We start from the raw sequence: 18,641 nt of genomic DNA on the forward strand, positions 1-18,641 counted from the left end.
CCAATGTTCTGAATGATATGCCAGCTCTTTAAATCTCCTGAAGCCATTGTTAAAATGCCAGAGGAACTACTTTCTGTAGAAATTCACCAATAGCTACAATTGTCATTCCGGGGCTCTGTAGTCATGATAAGTAGCCACGATTCCATTCTGAGTGGGAAATAAATAATGATTGTGTTTGATTTATCCTACACTAGTAAACCCTCTCTTTGATCAGGATTCCGGTAAAATCACTCCGTTGAAACAGACAACATAAGTTCACACCGTACATCTATTCTAACTCACACACATAAACAGAAAGCAATCCTTTCTGAATTGATATTTGATCTAAATTCCAGTATTTGATCTAAATTCCAGTATTTTACACAGAAGTTCAGTTCACTTTGATGATATCACACACGAAAAACATCTTCTCCAACCCCAAGCCCCCATTTCACAGTTCACACCAAAGCTAAACTCATCTCTTATATCCACAACACAGCATTCTTAAAACTAGCTAAGCCTTCAACAATTTCATAACACCGGTTAAAGATGTTTTCTTCCATTACACAATACATTCAATTTGATCAATTCAGCTGGATCTACATATTGTTGGACCTTTGGAAGGACAACTGAGAGATGATTAATCAGTTTTAAGAGGACGATTTGTAGCGTGGCTGGGTTTGGCAGGCAATCAAAGACTAAGACAATAGTGGACTACAGACCCCCTGAATGTGCAGACAGATCACATATATCAATAGATCTGATTAAAATCCATTCATTAAAAGTTTTACATAATTGTACATATTCTCAAACAGTACCATATCATTCTTAGAAAAATCCATGCTTCACTTCAACAGGTCGAGCAATACCAGACTTCAATCACTAAACTTAGAAAAATCCATGCTTCACTTCAACAGGTCAAGCAACACCAGACTTCAATCACTAAACTTAGAAAAATCCATGCTTCACTTCAACAGGTCGAGCAACACCAGACTTCAATCACTAAACTTGCTATCAATATATACCTGCATACAAAAAAAATCAGTTCAATATCTCAAGGCATTTAGAAAAAAAAGTCCAGAAAACTGGTCGTAATAGTAATTTTTCTATGCTAAAGGGGCACAACTCCATCAAAAATCAATTAATTGGAACAAAATTCTTGATCTGTAACTCATCAATATACACCAGCATACAAAAATTCAATGCAATATCTCAAGGCGTTTAGAAAAAAAGTCCGGAAAACTGGGTGTCGCAGAAAAACGGACAAAGGTAAAACTATATGCCATGACCACTTTGTGGCGGGGGCATTAAAAAAAACCCGCCTCCATGCATGATTTTGCAATACATACCAGTAATCAAAGACCTTTTCAACAGTAAAACTGCTTCTGACTTGCATGCATATTAGCATTGAAGAGTTATGTAAAAGCAAAACTGTTCATGACTTGCTTATGTATAATGATAAGACTCCATTGAAATCTACAACAAATTATGACAGGTTTGTTTCTTCTGTAAATCTGTACACCCTGCAGATTACAGAAGTCCATGGCCACACTACCAGTCTGCAGCGCCCCGTCACCAGATAGGATAACAGGCTGACAAAACACCTGATCTCCTGAAGGTCTGACAGAGTGCTTGGCAGAATTTGTATCAATTATGATAATTAATAAGCATTAATTGGTTCAGATTAACTGATATGTCAACACAAGTTTGGGGTTCTCAGACACTATGAATGGGTGATTTTAATAATTTGTTAATGAGCAACACTCAGCATAATTCATTTAAAGCTTATAATATATCTGCTATCTAGGAACCAGTTCTGTATAACACACAGTCTGACAGTGAAAAGAGTCTAAGGGCGATATCATTCAACACACAGCCTGACAGTGAAAAGAGTTTAAGGGCGATATCATTCAACACACAGCCTGACAGTGAAAAGAGTTTAAGGGCGATATCATTCAACACACAGCCTGACAGTGAAAAGAGTTTAAGGGCGATATCATTCTAGAAAGGATTTCAAACAAAGAGTTTCAAATGTGACTCAGTTGTGTGCATTATGTTCTTCACAGTTTAACATCCACACTATTGCAATGAGAGGTGTCAATGACACTATACCAGTAACACTGTGGACATCTATACCAGTAACACTGGACAGAAACTCACCGTTCTGTTGTTTACAGGGAATGGAAACTCACCGTTCCGTTGTTTACAGGGAATGGAAACTCACCGTTCCGTTGTTTACAGAGGACAGAAACTCATCATTCCGTTGTTTACAGGAGATGGAAACTCATCGTTCCATTGTTTACAGGACACGGAAACTCACTGTTCCATTGTTTAGAGGGGACGGAAACTCACCATTCTGTTGTTTACAGGGAATGGAAACTCACCGTTCCATTGTTTACAGGGGACGGAAACTCTCCATTCCGTTGTTTACAGGGGACGGAAACTCACCGTTCCGTTTACTGGAGAACAATTAACACTCACCATTCTGATCCTGTTTTAGCGAGTCTATTTCTTGTTTGAGCTGATCGTTCTCGGTCTCCAGTTCCTGAATGAGAGCCTCTCTTTCGTCCGACAGATGACGAATATGTTCGACGTAGTTCTCGACTTCCTGCATCTCTGCCGTCTGAGCCAGCTTAAGTTTTTCTTCATTTTCAATGGCTCGCTGCAGGTCCGTCTACGATAGAAGGGCGATCAATTTTAAAACAAATCTCCAACAGGCTTGATACAAAAAATTACAAAAACAGCAACCCTTTCAATTAAAACTTAGACCTCTAAACCTCGATCTCACAAATCAGTTTATAACAAATTTCCAACATGTTTAACGCCACTTGCTACAAACTTTTATTCAAAAATGATAAAAACAACAACAATTTTGTTTTTATGCACAACCAAATGGTCGAAACTGGTCAACCAAAAACTTCACCCGTGTATTCTCATGATGTATTGGTGATCTGCTTATTTCTTCTAGTTTGTTTTTATAAGTAAAATGAATACAATTTACTGTAGGCTACCATAATCTAATTTATTCCCAGGATTTCTCAATCAAGGAAGTTAGCTCCTGAGCTTTTGAGCACAACTGTGCAGGATGTTACAACTATATGTATTTACCAGTTCAATACTGATCCCATTGGTGCAAACATATTACACATCAATTACTGAACCCTAACCAGTTGAAAAATTTTGTGTCAATTCAAATTTTGAAAGGGTTTGGCAGGGACTATATTTTGTGGCAGAAGGGTTGATTAATCAAAAAGTTCTAAATCTGCATGATATTACAGTTTCTGTTTCATCCAATAAATCTTCTGTTTTTATAATTCTAAACTTGTATTTCAGTTTTATAATCTGATACAAGTAGTTGAGACATGGAACTAGTTGAAATGTTGTAATTCATTCATTTGGTTGATATATTTTTTCAAAACAGAACGATTCTTAAAATTAAAGTTTAAATTAATTCACTCGAAATTTTGCCAATACGGTAATTAAAAAATTTGATCTCCAACCCCCACTTTTTTCTTAGTTCCATTTTAAATTTTAATACAAGACCTTGAAAATTATGTGATATTTTAGAAATTGACATTACTTCTAATATGTATATAGTCCTTTTAAACTCTCAAATTTGATATCATGAGTTATTTCGTATCTCAAGTGCAAAAAGGTCATTATTCATTTCCATTGCTAGTATTAAACAGTCTTCTTTATCTGTATTGTTCAAATATTAAGACATGATTATGTATCTATTTTATGTATGATTGATTTATGTTGCATTCAGACACCAACAGATAAATCAAACAAAATCTGGAGCCAATTTTAATTGCAAATGGTCATGTTTAGAGCACTGTAGTCAATAATAAGCGTTGCGACCCCTGCAGTTTTTCTTTTTAATTTCCTGATTCTCCTTCAATGTAGAAGTCAAAAATACACTTCCCAAAAAATTGACATTGCTCCAAATTTCAGGTGCAAACCTGAGTCCAAAAATATGAGGAAAATTTAAATATAGTTATATAGGGGGGGTGTGATATATATTTCAACTTTTGAACATCATAGAAAATTTATAAGTCCCCTATCTTTTAAGCAATTTTATATTCATTACAACCAAATGAAACAAATTTTTTTTTTTATCTCAACCCATGCATCCATTATTTTTGTTTGTATCAAGTGTCCTTGATTTAAGAAATATAATTAAAAATCAGTCAGCCTGTGAAGCATTACTTGGTGCTCTAAACCCTGATCTAATAACTGGCATTGCTGTCATTCATTGTAGTGATGTTCCCGTGATTCATATAGAAAATAAATCAAATGTTGGCTCAAATCAAGCACTCAATTATAAAAAAATGTTTCTACTCATTGGATGTTTAATCCCATATTCACGGTCTATTGATGAGAATGTTTTGTTTCTACTCATTGGATGTTTAATCCCATATTCACGGTCTATTGATGAGAATGTTTTGTTTCTACTCATTGGATGTTTAATCCCATATTCACGGTCTATTGATGAGAATGTTTTGGTCAAAATTTGTCTAGTAGTAAGACATTAAAGTTTATCTGTACAAGTGCAATATAAACTTGGTAAAAATAATATTGCCATTTTACCTTGAGATTGAAAAATGGGACTAGGATAATTCTATTTTGTCAAAAAACTTACTAGAGGAGTCTAAAAAGAATCAGACATTGTTGAAGGAGAGATAAATGACGCAATCACATGAATGTTTGTGGCCTACCAAGCCATATTCACCCCAAAACAATAACTCCCCACCCACCCAACCACCCACCGCACATCCTTTGGAGAAAAAAGTTAATCAATGTTTTCCTTCTTATTAATATGATAAATGTATAAATATAGATATGAATATAGATATCTTTTGTTGTTAAAAATTTAATGTAAAATGTGTAATGGAATTTATATGTAGGTATATTTAATACATGTATGTATATAATGTGCCTATAATTAGAAGTGCTTCCAATTAGGGCTGAAACGATTCACCAAAATATCGATACTATTCAATATAAAAGCTCGATTCAATGTTCGATTCATTGCCTCGATTTTCAGGTTTGATTCATTGCCTCGATTTTCAGGTTCGATTCATTGCCTCGATTTTCAGTTCGATACGTTTATTACAATTAAACGGGTTTAGTAATTACATCAGGCTCGGCCTGCACTTATTATTTTTACCTGCATGAGGGACAAAATAGCGTTGAATAATGTTCAAACTGTTGTTTGCCTTAAAGTTGACGAAAATAATAATTAAGTTTATAAGTTTAAACTGTAGAGCCCACAGGCATCTTACCGTTTGTCGGTTTGGAAACATTTTGCTTTTAAAATTATGATTTTGAATCTTGGTAATTAAATTTTTTTTCAATGTTATCCTTGGTTTCTTCTGTAAATCATATCATATTGAAAGTATTGAATCGTGCCATAAATATTGCAATATATATTGTATCGTGAAGGGGGTGTGTCGTTTCAGCCCTACTTCCAATTTTGTTCATCAATCCCCAAACATAACATTGTTTACAATCAACATCTCTACAATTTATAGACTGAGTTCTTTCTATTCATGTCTTGTTGATGTGTGTATAACTGTGTCATGATATAGTTTTTTGTATTCATGTCTTATTGATGTGTGTATAACTGTGCCATGATATAGAGTTCTTTCTATTCATGTTTTGTTGTGCTTGTAACTGTGCCATGATATAGTTTTTTGTATTCATGTCTTGTTGATGTGTGTGTAATTGTGCCATGAAATGTGTAATGCTTCCAGTGTGACCCACATTGTTGACATAAAACATTGCGGATTTTTAATGGATCAGTTCCACAAATCCCTCTTAAGAAACCATTTAATTTCAATTGTTTCCTCTTCATAAGTCCACCATAACACATTCATATTTCTTACGATCAGCTTAAATTTCACGCACTAAGACCACAAAAGTGAGAGATGTCTCCACTAAATATCATATTTTCTCCCCTAATCTTTGCCTGAGCCATAGAGCACCCGGGGTACGATAATTATAGCGGGGACCATTGTGTGAACAAGTCTGGACAGAAATAGTGTGAGGTCACACACAAGGTGTCTACCTGTACGCCTCATTAATGTATAAAGATGTTCCCGTAATGTGCAAAATCTGTCCATACAAACTGGTTACATGAAATGAGTTAATGCCCAATCCTTAAACAAGAATTTCCACTAAACTATTGTTAACAGACAAGTTGGACCAGATTCAAGAATGTGCTGCTCAAGAAAAAAAAACTTGACCATAATATTTCCAACAACTTTCTAACAAAGACCTAGTTCTAATAAAGACCTAGCTCAATACTAGCTTGTCAAAAGGTGATTAGGGAAAGCAATTTGTGTAGATACATACATATCTATAGGATACATTTCCAATAATTAAAGATGGAGCTGAGACTGGAGAACAGCCGGGGAAACACAAAGCTGTTATCAGTTTCTGTCATGTTATCCGGAGTTCATAATTAAACTCTCCTACAGGTACAAGTCATCTGTGAAGACAGATAATGGATTTTCATTTATTCTTCACTAACACGGTTTAAATTTACCAGCCAGTAATTACTAGAATAATTATGAACACAGATAATTATCGAAACAGCTGGATGAGTATGAGGTATTTCTCTGTACAAGCAATCCTTCATTTATTATATAGATCTACCAATTGGTATTTTTTCCCTTCTTTGGTTTTTTTTTTGTTGGGGAGGGGGGGGGGGCATACCCCTAGTAAAAGAGAGAAATATTCATGATAAGAGTTTAATTTGATCTATAGTTGTTCACACAGCAAGTTTCATGAAAAATGTATCTCAGAGTAATCATGAATTTAAAAAAGAAACTTACCTAACCTTTCATATAAATGCAAAGTGCTCAACTCTTATAAAAGAAGGTCAATCATATCCAAACTACACTTATAATCACTAGAAAGCTAAACAGCATTACATGAATTTCACAGTATAACGTATCTTTACCTCCGTGTGTTGATATAGTTAGTTTACAGTATAACGTATCTATACCGCCGCGTGTTGATATAGTTAGTTTACAGTATAACGTATCTATACTGCTGCGTGTTGATATAGTTAGTTTACAGTATAACGTATCTATACTGCTGCGTGTTGATATAGTTAGTTTACAGTATAACGTATCTTTACCTCCGTGTGTTGATATAGTTAGTTTACAGTATAACGTATCTTTACTGCCGTATGTTGATATAGTTAGTTTACAGTATAACATATCTATACCGCCGTATGTTGATATAGTTAGTTTACAGTATAACGTATCTATACCTCCGTGTGTTGATATAGTTAGTTTACAGTATAACATATCTTTACCTCCGTGTGTTGATATAGTTAGTTTACAGTATAACGTATCTTTACTGCCGTATGTTGATATAGTTAGTTTACAGTATAACGTATCTTTACCTCCGTGTGTTGATATAGTTATTTACAGTATAACATATCTATACTGCCGTGTGTTGATATAGTTAGTTTACAGTATAACGTATCTATACCGCCGTATGTTGATATAGTTAGTTTACAGTATAACGTATCTTTACCTCCGTGTGTTGATATAGTTAGTTTACAGTATAACGTATCTATACCTCCGTGTGTTGATATAGTTAGTTTACAGTATAACGTATCTATACCGCCGTGTGTTGATATAGTTAGTTTACAGTATAACGTATCTATACCTCCGTGTGTTGATATAGTTAGTTTACAGTATAACGTATCTTTACCTCCGTGTGTTGATATAGTTAGTTTATCTATACCTCCGTGTGTTGATATAGTTAGTTTACAGTATAACGTATCCTTACCTCCGTGTGTTGATATAGTTAGTTTACAGTATAATGTATCTATACCTCCGTGTGTTGATATAGTTAGTTTACAGTATAACATATCTATACTGCCGCGTGTTGATATAGTTAGTTTACAGTATAACGTATCTTTACCTCCGTGTGTTGATATAGTTAGTTTACAGTATAACGTATCTTTACCTCCGTATGTTGATATAGTTAGTTTACAGTATAACGTATCCTTACCTCCGTGTGTTGATATAGTTAGTTTACAGTATAACGTATCTACACCTCCGTGTGTTGATATAGTTAGTTTACAGTATAACGTATCTATACCTCCGTGTGTTGATATAGTTAGTTTACAGTATAACGTATCTATACCTCCGTGTGTTGATATAGTTAGTTTACAGTATAACATATCTATACTGCCATGTGTTGATATAGTTAGTTTACAGTATAACGTATCTATACCTCCGTGTGTTGATATAGTTAGTTTACAGTATAACGTATCTTTACCTCCGTGTGTTGATATAGTTAGTTTACAGTATAACGTATCTATACCGCCGTGTGTTGATATAGTTATTTACAGTATAACATATCTATACCTCCGTGTGTTGATATAGTTATTTACAGTATAACATATCTATACCTCCGTGTGTTGATATAGTTAGTTTACAGTATAACGTATCTTTACCTCCGTGTGTTGATATAGTTAGTTTACAGTATAACGTATCTTTACTGCCGTGTGTTGATATAGTTAGTTTACAGTATAACATATCTATACTGCCGTGTGTTGATATAGTTAGTTTACAGTATAACATATCTATACTGCCGTGTGTTGATATAGTTAGTTTACAGTATAACGTATCTATACCTCCGTGTGTTGATATAGTTAGTTTACAGTATAACATATCTATACCGCCGTGTGTTGATATAGTTAGTTTACAGTATAACGTATCTATACCTCCGTGTGTTGATATAGTTATTTACAGTATAACGTATCTACACCGCCGTGTGTTGATATAGTTATTTACAGTATAACGTATCTACACCGCCGTGTGTTGATATAGTTAGTTTACAGTATAACGTATCTATAACTCCGTGTGTTGATATAGTTATTTACAGTATAACATATCTTTACCTCCGTGTGTTGATATAGTTAGTTTACAGTATAACGTATCTTTACCTCCGTGTGTTGATATAGTTAGTTTACAGTATAACGTATCTATACTGCCGCGTGTTGATATAGTTAGTTTACAGTATAACGTATCTTTACCTCCGTGTGTTGATATAGTTAGTTTACAGTATAACGTATCGTTACCTCCGTGTGTTGATATAGTTAGTTTACAGTATAACGTATCTATACTGCCGTGTGTTCATATACAGTGGAGCCTCGGTAATCCGGACGCCATTAATCCGGACGCTTCACCTTCCGGACGATTTTTCTAAGGAACGGAATTTTTATACGTTATTTTGCATCATTAATCCGGAAATTCGTGTTCCGGATCCGGACGGTCACTTTTTACTACAAAACGTTAAAATGCATTGAAAATTGTACCGTTAATCCGGACGGTAATTTTGTTTAGGGAAGGTCTGTGTCGGACAGTTTTAGCAAGGCGTAAATTATAAAGAAAACAAGCCAAACTGTCTAATTGAAGCGATTACCTGTACCCTGTCAATACCTCCCTCCAATTAGGTGGTGTGTGATGATAATTCCGTTAGATAGCACATGCCGATCGAGACATTGTATTGCCAATTTTCGCACATAAGATCTTTATTGTGTGTAGTGTTGAATTTTGTAAATAAATCTGTAGCATATTAATTTATAGTCTTGATCAATACCCTAATAGTATTAATAAATTAAACATCATGCCGTAATGATAATTTTTTAACTGCTACACATATCAGTTGTACCGATTCGTAAATTGATATCAGCTTATTCAAATTTAAAGAGTGTAGATTATACTTCTAGATTCTGGATTTTATACTGTTAATTGGCGTGAAATATACATGTATATTCATGCACATGTAGTATAAGTTTTTAACGTTTAGAATGCCACGCATGTAGAATGTACCTGTGTACGATTGATTCTTGTTACGATGTTGTAGAGCTTTATTGCTTTCGAATTTTTAAACTCTGGGTAGAAGTGAGAAAATTACCATTTTAAGGAAAATGACAATTGAATTCTGTATGTACCTGTAATGTTAGTTTCAACCTAGTTTTGTTCCGTTATTATCGCATCATGAAAATATTAGGTGCGTGTGACTAGATCAAAGCAGTAGTAGGTCTTGATATTACGAGCTTAAATGATTTTGTACTCACGATATTGTCTTGGATAATTATAGAATAAGAAATATAAACTCTGGCAGATTGAATTTTGGTTAAAGAATGTTGTCAACTGATATGATAATCACGAAATTCTTATATCAACTTTGGACAATGAAGATTGTTTTAACAGACCGCTGAACCCGTGAATCGTGACAGATGGAAATTACCGGCCTCTTTAAGAAGTAAAAGTGTGATGAAATGTTTGAAGTGTAAATGATTATGTTAGTTACTAATGATTTATTTACTTATAGTTACATAAAGTGCTTCATTATTTGTTTTAGTGCATACGGTACACAGTTTTGTATATTTATTTGTAGGGATCATATGTATGTACAATGTAAGCACAGGCAAATACACTGAACATGTACATTAAATTTTAGTGCTTTGAAATACATGTAAGTGTTAACATTATCATAATTTTTTACTAATGCAAATGGTTAAATCCATGCAATGATAGAATGTGTTTAATTCATTATGCATCAATAAAGTAGGCACATATTGGTTACTTATGCAAAGCTAGAAAATATGCGATTCAATTATCCGGACGCTTCATTTATCCGGACGATTTTGCTGGGAACCAAAGTGTCCGGATTAACGAGGCTCCACTGTAGTTAGTTTACAGTATAACGTGGATCCGGGTTAGAATAGGTCCTCAGTACCCCTTGCTTGTCGTAAGAGGCGACTAAATGTGGAGGTCCTTCGGATGAGACCACAAAAACTGAGGTCCAATGTAAGAGCCGAGCATAGGCCTAAATTTTGCAGCCTTTCACCTCCAGTGGTGACGTCTCCACGAGTGAAATATTCTCGAGAGGGACGTTAAACAATATTCAATCAATCAGTATAACGTATCTTTACCTCCGTGTGTTGATATAGTTAGTTTACAGTATAACGTATCTTTACCTCCGTGTGTTGATATAGTTAGTTTACAGTATAACGTATCTTTACCTCCATGTGTTGATATAGTTAGTTTACAGTATAACGTATCTTTACCTCCGTGTGTTGATATAGTTAGTTTACAGTATAACGTATCTATACCGCCGTGTGTTGATATAGTTAGTTTACAGTATAACATATCTTTACCTCCGTGTGTTGATATAGTTAGTTTACAGTATAACGTATCTTTACCTCCGTGTGTTGATAAAGTCTCCACACATACAACAGCTTCTCTTCTTCTGAACACTGAGCGCTGAGTCCATCATCCACCAGCTTTCTGTCAATATCTTTACGAATGTCCGAGGGACTGTCCTACAAAACAATTAAAAATCAACTTCTAAACTAATAGGTTTCTGTTAATGTCTTTATGAATGTCCGAGGGACTGTCCCACAAAACAAATAAAAATTAAATCAACGTCTAAGCTAACGGGCTGTCCTACAAGACAAATAAAAAAATTAAATTAACATCTAAACTAACAGAAAATAGTTCAAACTTATATTTCCTGCATGACTTGCACGATTTGCTTAATCGTTGTAAAATGAGAATTCATGTAAAATCTCAGTCCGTCTAAACACTAACGATGTGACTTACAGAAATGAAGTATTTTAAAGTTGGTGACTGCATTCAAACTGCGGGCGTTTACATAATTAAATCCTCGTTATACACATATCAACATGCTACACTTAAAAAAATCACTTAAAATCACACATGAACAGATATTCTCATGATGTAATTAATCCATTTTGACATTCCCAAGAGAATTTCATTAACCGTCTTCCATCGTTTCCATTGCTGTGACCTGCACTGTAAAACCACACCTGCCACTCTTTGGTCAGCGTTGTATTTGACCTTCTATTCTGTTACAACAGGGCTGATTTCACTAACAGTTTGTGAGCTAAGTTTCTTAGTCACACGGCCTAATAATAAAGCCAGTATTAATCTTTATAATCCCTCAAAACACAATATTAAGTAGGACCGATTAGTAGGCAGCATTATAAATAGACCAAAGCCAGTGATCTAATGATTACCTCACCACCCTCAACGTAATCGCGTTGTCTAAACTCTGATCTGCGGCAATGATGAGGTGAATATTATAAAGAGCTAAAATGTATTTTAAGAATTTGATAGAAAATGTTGTTTGAGGATTCTTAAGGAAAAAAATGACTTTCCGACAGATTCTTTAAAAAACATCCAATATTACCCACGTGACTTTGTCTACATGACTATTAGGGAGAAAAACATCATCAATAAACTTTTATTCATGAATTGTCAATAAGGCCGGGAATAGCAAAATATTTTTCAAACTGATACAGTTTGTAATAGAGTTAAAATATTCAATTCATATCGTTAATATATGAACATAGTCATTGCTTTTTATTCAAGATCTGGAAAAAATTTATGAAACATCACCTTTCCCAGTGTACAATTCCCAGCCAGATCTCAGACTAATCTTATAAGAGTATAGTCACCTCACACTGATCTTACGAGTATAGTCACCTCACACTGATCTTATGAGTATAGTCACCTCACACTGATCTTATGAGTATAGTCACCTCACACTGATCTTATGAGTATAGTCACCTCACACTGATCTTATGAGTATAGTCACCTCACACTGATCTTATGAGTATAGACACCTCACACTGATCTTATGAGTATAGTCACCTCACACTGATCTTATGAGTATAGTCACCTCACACTGATCTTATGAGTATAGACACCTCACACTGATCTTAAGAGTATAGTCACCTCACAGTGATCTTATAAGTATAGTCACCTCACACAGATCTTATAAGTATAGTCACCTCACACTGATCTTATGAGTATAGACACCTCACACTGATCTTATGAGTATAGTCAACTCACACTGATCTTAAGAGTATAGTCATCTCACACTGATCTTATGAGTATAGTCACCTCACACTGATCTTATGAGTGTAGTCACCTCACACTGATCTTATGAGTATAGACACCTCACACTGATCTTATGAGTATAGTCACCTAACACTGATCTTATGAGTATAGTCACCTAACACTAATCTTATGAGTATAGTCACCTCACACTGATCTTATGAGTATAGACACCTCACACTGATCTTATGAGTATAGTCACCTCACACTGATCTTATGAGTATAGTCACCTCACACTGATCTTATGAGTGTAGTCACCTCACACTGATCTTATGAGTATAGTCACCTAACACTGATCTTAAGAGTATAGTCACCTTACACTGATTTTATGAGTATAGTCACCTCACACTGATCTTATGAGTATAGACACCTCACACTGATCTTATGAGTATAGACACCTCACACTAATCTTATGAGTATAGTCACCTCACACTAATCTTATGAGTATAGTCACCTCACACTGATCTTAAGGGTATAGTCGGACCTCGGACTGATCTTAGACTGATTTTACCAGTTTAGACAGACTGATCTTAATCTGAATCTAATGCATGCTTTGTAAAGAGATACATATAAGATTTCTTGTTCATCAAAGGACTATCAACAGAAATATAAGTTGATAAAAGTATTCCTACAAATGTAACAGTCTGATACTTGATCTTCACAGTATTACACGTAATATATGTACATCAATGGTGAAGATAACGAACAGTGATCTCTTAACTCCTTTAAGGAATACAAAGAGAGTTGGGCAAACACAGACCCTTGGAACTATACCAGAGGTGGAATCAGGTAACTAGTAGGAGTAAGCATCTCCTGTCAACCAGTCACACCCACGAGACCTTTATCTCAATCAGGTAACAGTCTGACACTCATTCAACCAGTCACACCCACGAGACCTATATCTAGATCAGGTAACAGTCTGACACTCATTCAGCAAAATACTAATAATAGCCTAATACTCGTTTATAAAAGTACTGAAACTGGTTTATCAAAATACTAATAATAGCCTAATACTCGTTTATAAAAGTACTGAAACTGGTTTATCAAAATACTAATAATACCCTGATACTCGTTCATTAAAGTACTGAAACTGCTTCATCAAAATACTAATAATAGCCTAATACTCATTCATAAAAGTACTGAAACTTGTTCATCAAAATACTAATAATAGCCTAATACTCATTCATAAAAGTACTGAAACTTGTTCATCAAAATACTAATAATAGCCTGATACTCGTTCATAAAAGTACTGAAACTTGTTCATCAAAATACTAATAATAGCCTGATACTCGTTCATAAAAGTACTGAAACTTGTTCATCAAAATACTATAGTAGCCTAATACTCATTCATAAAAGTACTGGATGTACTGAAACTTGTTCATCAAAATACCAGCCTGATACTTACTTATCATAGTACATGTATGTACTACTAACAGTATGATACTTGATCATGAAAGTTCTATTAACAGCCAGATATTCATTCATCGATTTACTAATTAAATAACAGGTGCACAAATGATTTCAATGTACACAGTACAGTACATACAATGTAAGCTCACTGTCAATATACTTAAAAGATCTTTCATTTGTTACTTAAATAAATATTGATTTATTCCATTTACTGATTGACATTAAATCATTAATGGCAAAATAATCTTGCACAGGAAAACTTGTCCTGAAGTGTTGCTCTCCTTTGTGAAATAATCAGGTTGTTATCTCTGTCTTGTTAAATAAACTGTGCGCTGATAAATCTCAAGTGTTCTAAGCATTGATGCCATCTTAATCCTAAAGTTTATCATGTTCACAGTACGAAAATTTGTTGCTCATTGATTACAGCCATCAAAACTCTGAAAAACTGTAGTACTTAAAAACTATTATAACACATACAGTCACATACAAAGTTCACTATAAGCAAAGGACAAGCTGATGATTAAAATCAGCTCCTCGATCCACTCCTTTTTTTTTATATTGTTGCCTCGTGTAAGAGAACTTCAGCTGATATGTTTACTAAATTACATGTATTTACAACAACCATGATATCAGACAACTAGATACATTACCTATTCATCTTCTATTCAATATAAAAGTTGAAACACTGACACAAGATATACATTGAAATTTTACGCCTTTTTACTTAACACATACCAGCAAGAAATGACTCCATTTTACAGGTTTATAACAATTCAATGCACACAATTCCTTTGATCGATTTTATAAACTGTTCCTTTCAAATGTTCTCATTTTTATCACTCTTGGAGTCTCTTAACAATACATTCTCGGGTCAACATGGCTAACTGATTAAAGCTTTAAAATTAACAGTATTCATCATAGAGGTATTCAGCTTTTATAGCACCACATAGCGTCTTTCATACCAACCTGTTTAACTTACATTTTGTATTTTAATGTTTTCTTCTCTTATAATAGCACTTTTACATAGCTCATACTAGCCCAATACCCTGGCATTCAAAGGTCTTCTCTGTCCTCTCTACAGGGGCCTCCACTCCAAATGACAACATTGTGGAGGGGGGGGGGGGGGTACGAATTTACTTTTTTTCTGCAAGCATTGTAGATTGGACAATGCTATAGAAACAAAGTTCTAAAGTGAGCACTTTTCTTCAGTTAATACATTGTCTTTTATGATCTAGACTTTAATTACAAGACTATGGAGTGCAAGAATTTAAAGAAGCAGGCTCTAATTTGTCCAGTCACAGTAATTACTTGACAGTCTTACGCGTTGGATCCCACGATAAATAGTACAAGTTTTAAATTCCACTGATACGATGAAGATTACGATTGATACAACACTCATTGCTTTCATGTCAAAGTGACAAGTACTGTCTAATCAAAAATTCTTTCACTGTGTATTTACATTTTTGTACGACATGGTTGTCTGAACATGCTAAGTCTATTTGTCAACAAGGGTTACATGATATTGCTTAACCCACTTACCAGAAGTCGGGGGGTCTCGGGCGCTGCCATTCCTCAATTTCACCCGAAACACATGTCCGAAGATTATCAAGTCATGCAACTTTTCCACGTAAAGATATATTTATCACATTATTTTTTTACACTTAGAACTTTGCACAAAATAGACACTTCTGCTCTCTAAAGCCGATGATCGCCGCCATTTTCAAACAATCGATGGATGCTAAGCCAGAATTATTCCTACGCATTTCCGGTCACACACAAGTTTTTTCTTCTTTATATATATAGACAACTGAGAAGATTTTATTGCGATGCTTTTGAAATATGAATGACTGAAATATTGCACTAAGCTTTTAATATTATGGTTATATTGCTCACTAAAGACGAACTATTTTTTTTATTCACTTAAGGACCAATAACTCAAACTTACAAACAAGGTTGTGGAAACGAGTTCTTTCCCTTCCACCGACCGCCAAAAACAAAAAAGAAAAAAAAGAAAAAAATGACAATAAATTTCGATTGTGGCAAAAATGCCAAAGTAACCTAGGTGGTTATACAGGAAACTTTCATAATAAATAAATCGTGTGTTGTAGCGCTGGTAGAAACTGAACAAAATATTCTACCGCGATTTCTTTATCATAATTTTTTGAGTATCATATAAAAACGAGTAAAAAAAGCCTTTTTTTTATTTTTGTATATATTTTAAATTAGGGTGTGTGTGTGTGTGTGTGTGTATCACTTTATAGTTGCACCATTACATTTTGTACGACATTTATATTTCTTTACATAGATTTATCATAATAAACTTTTAAAGTTGAGTGGTGGTTACCCTAGATGAAAGAACAGGCCCAGGAGGGGGGGGGGGTATATTGCATGACTTTGTTCAGGGGGGTGATATTCTGGGGCATTGTAATTTAAAGTATTTTAGATACAACAGCTTCTAGTTTATTATTTTGATTTACGTAAAACAATGACGATATGGTATAACACATGTATACAAACACACATTTATCTGGGCGCCCTCTCCCAGGAAGCATTTCAACTCTAACCCTTGCTCGTTTTTCCGGGAGGAGGTTTTATACAAGGTGGGCGGGGGGGGGGCTATTCTACAACACCTGTAGTGTGTGGTCAGGGCCGTAAATTAACCTTCAATTTGGAGGAGGCAGTAAATTAGGCGGGGTCTGGGGGCCGCCCAGGCCCCCAGACGCTGAGCACATTTTGTGCACACTGAACACGTTTCGTGCAAAATCCTTGATTCTAGGGCCTTCTAAGATGTTACTTGACTAACTCATTCTAAAAGAAAGATTTGGAATGCTTTTTAAGGGAGGTATCATGTTCTTAGTTATTGGAAACAACATAAATTCTAATGAACTTTAAATTTTAATTTTTTTTGGCTCAAAAGTTGGAGGAGGCAGCTGCCTCCTCCGCCTCCATGTAATTTACGGCGCTGGTGGTAGGCATTCTGTCTTGTACTGTATAATATTCATTGTTTCGTTATACATGGTGCGTTTGATTCATTTGTAAGTTCCAAAACAACAAAAACCTGCACTAGAAAGGTAACTAACATTAAAAAAAAAAAAAATGACAAAATTTGAAAAGATACTGGATGCGGTAGATTGTGTATTATGTGGACCTACTGAAAATTTTCTGTATTAATTTATATAGATCTATTGTTGATCTTATCATTTATTCGCTTATTTTGGATGCTGAAAGTTGATTGATTGATTGATCGATGTTTTTCTCCACACTCAACATTTTTTCAGTTATATAGTGGCGCCCAGTTCTTATTGGTGGAGGAGAGAACCCATTTACAATGTACCTGGGAAGAGACCACCGACCTTCCGAAAGTAAACTGGGAAACTTTCTCACTTACCGGCGCGAGCGGGATTTGAACCTGCGCCGACAGAGGTGAGAGACCGTGCGATTTATAGTGCGGTGCTCTAACCACTCGACCACGGAGGCAAGTTGAAGGTGTTCGCTCAAGATTGGGTAGACAAAATTTGAGCGAATTTACCTGTAAGCAGTATGAAATTAAGGTAATTCCACCTCTCTAGATTTATAGGTTCAATTTTATATTTGATTGTTGATTCTTCAAATAATATATCTTTGTAACAAATAAAAATGATAAAATAAGTATGTTGAGGGGGGAAATTTTTTATCAATAAGCACACATATACTTGTTATCAACGTCAGAAAATTGCAATTTTCCTTAACCAGCATTATCAAAATTTCACAAAAACTGGTTAAAACGATATAATAGTATTCATAATAATTTCATGAAACTGTTTCTTTAAAAAAAATCAAAATATTTTTGAAAAATGAAAGAAATTTATGGCATAATGGACTTGATAAATGATTTAATGAAAACACCCTTGGATTCAATATTTTGAAACACATAATTGATTATATATACCTTAGATTTTTGAAATATTTAATGATTAACAAGATTTTTTACAATAACTATTTATACAATAACTATTGAAATAGACTCTAACAAAATTTATGTTCCTAGCATGCATAAATCTTATTAAATCTTATGACGTCACAGGAGGGAGGAACTACGTTAATTCGTTATAATGAGAAAGATTTTTCCCCACTTTTCAAAAGTACATGTATACTGTATGTGCGCATAGTAAACGTTGATATTTTCACAAATCTGCCTGTTATGATAAGTATCAAACTCAATGTACATTTACCCTGCAGACCGTCACAAGTTATCGTATTTTATTACATCGAATTAAATGTTTAAATTATCCAGTAACTGCATGGTATTCG

At 34.5% G+C, this 18,641-nt stretch overlaps 1 protein-coding gene across 27 annotated transcripts in view; it reads right to left on the reverse strand.

Moving 5' to 3' along the window:
* Positions 1 to 16,441, reverse strand: part of LOC125664538 (myosin-11-like) — an 89,289-nt gene extending 72,848 nt beyond the window's left edge. For 8 of the 27 annotated variants that reach the window (XM_056152837.1, XM_048897325.2, XM_056152836.1 and 5 more), the window contains exons 1-3: positions 15,891 to 16,441; positions 11,222 to 11,341; positions 2,461 to 2,653 (exon numbers count right to left, since the gene is read on the reverse strand). In XM_056152837.1, the coding sequence (XP_056008812.1) occupies positions 2,461 to 2,653; positions 11,222 to 11,341; positions 15,891 to 15,920 (343 nt within the window). In that variant the 5' untranslated portion in view covers positions 15,921 to 16,441. The remainder of the gene's footprint in view (positions 1 to 2,460; positions 2,654 to 11,221; positions 11,342 to 15,890) is intronic. The other 19 variants (XM_048897333.2, XM_048897328.2, XM_056152852.1 and 16 more) reach the window with 5 other exon arrangements.
* Between the last annotated feature and the right edge of the window lie 2,200 nt (positions 16,442 to 18,641).

Source organism: Ostrea edulis, chromosome 1 (assembly GCF_947568905.1).
Source record: "Ostrea edulis chromosome 1, xbOstEdul1.1, whole genome shotgun sequence".
Lineage (NCBI taxonomy): Eukaryota > Metazoa > Mollusca > Bivalvia > Ostreida > Ostreidae > Ostrea > Ostrea edulis.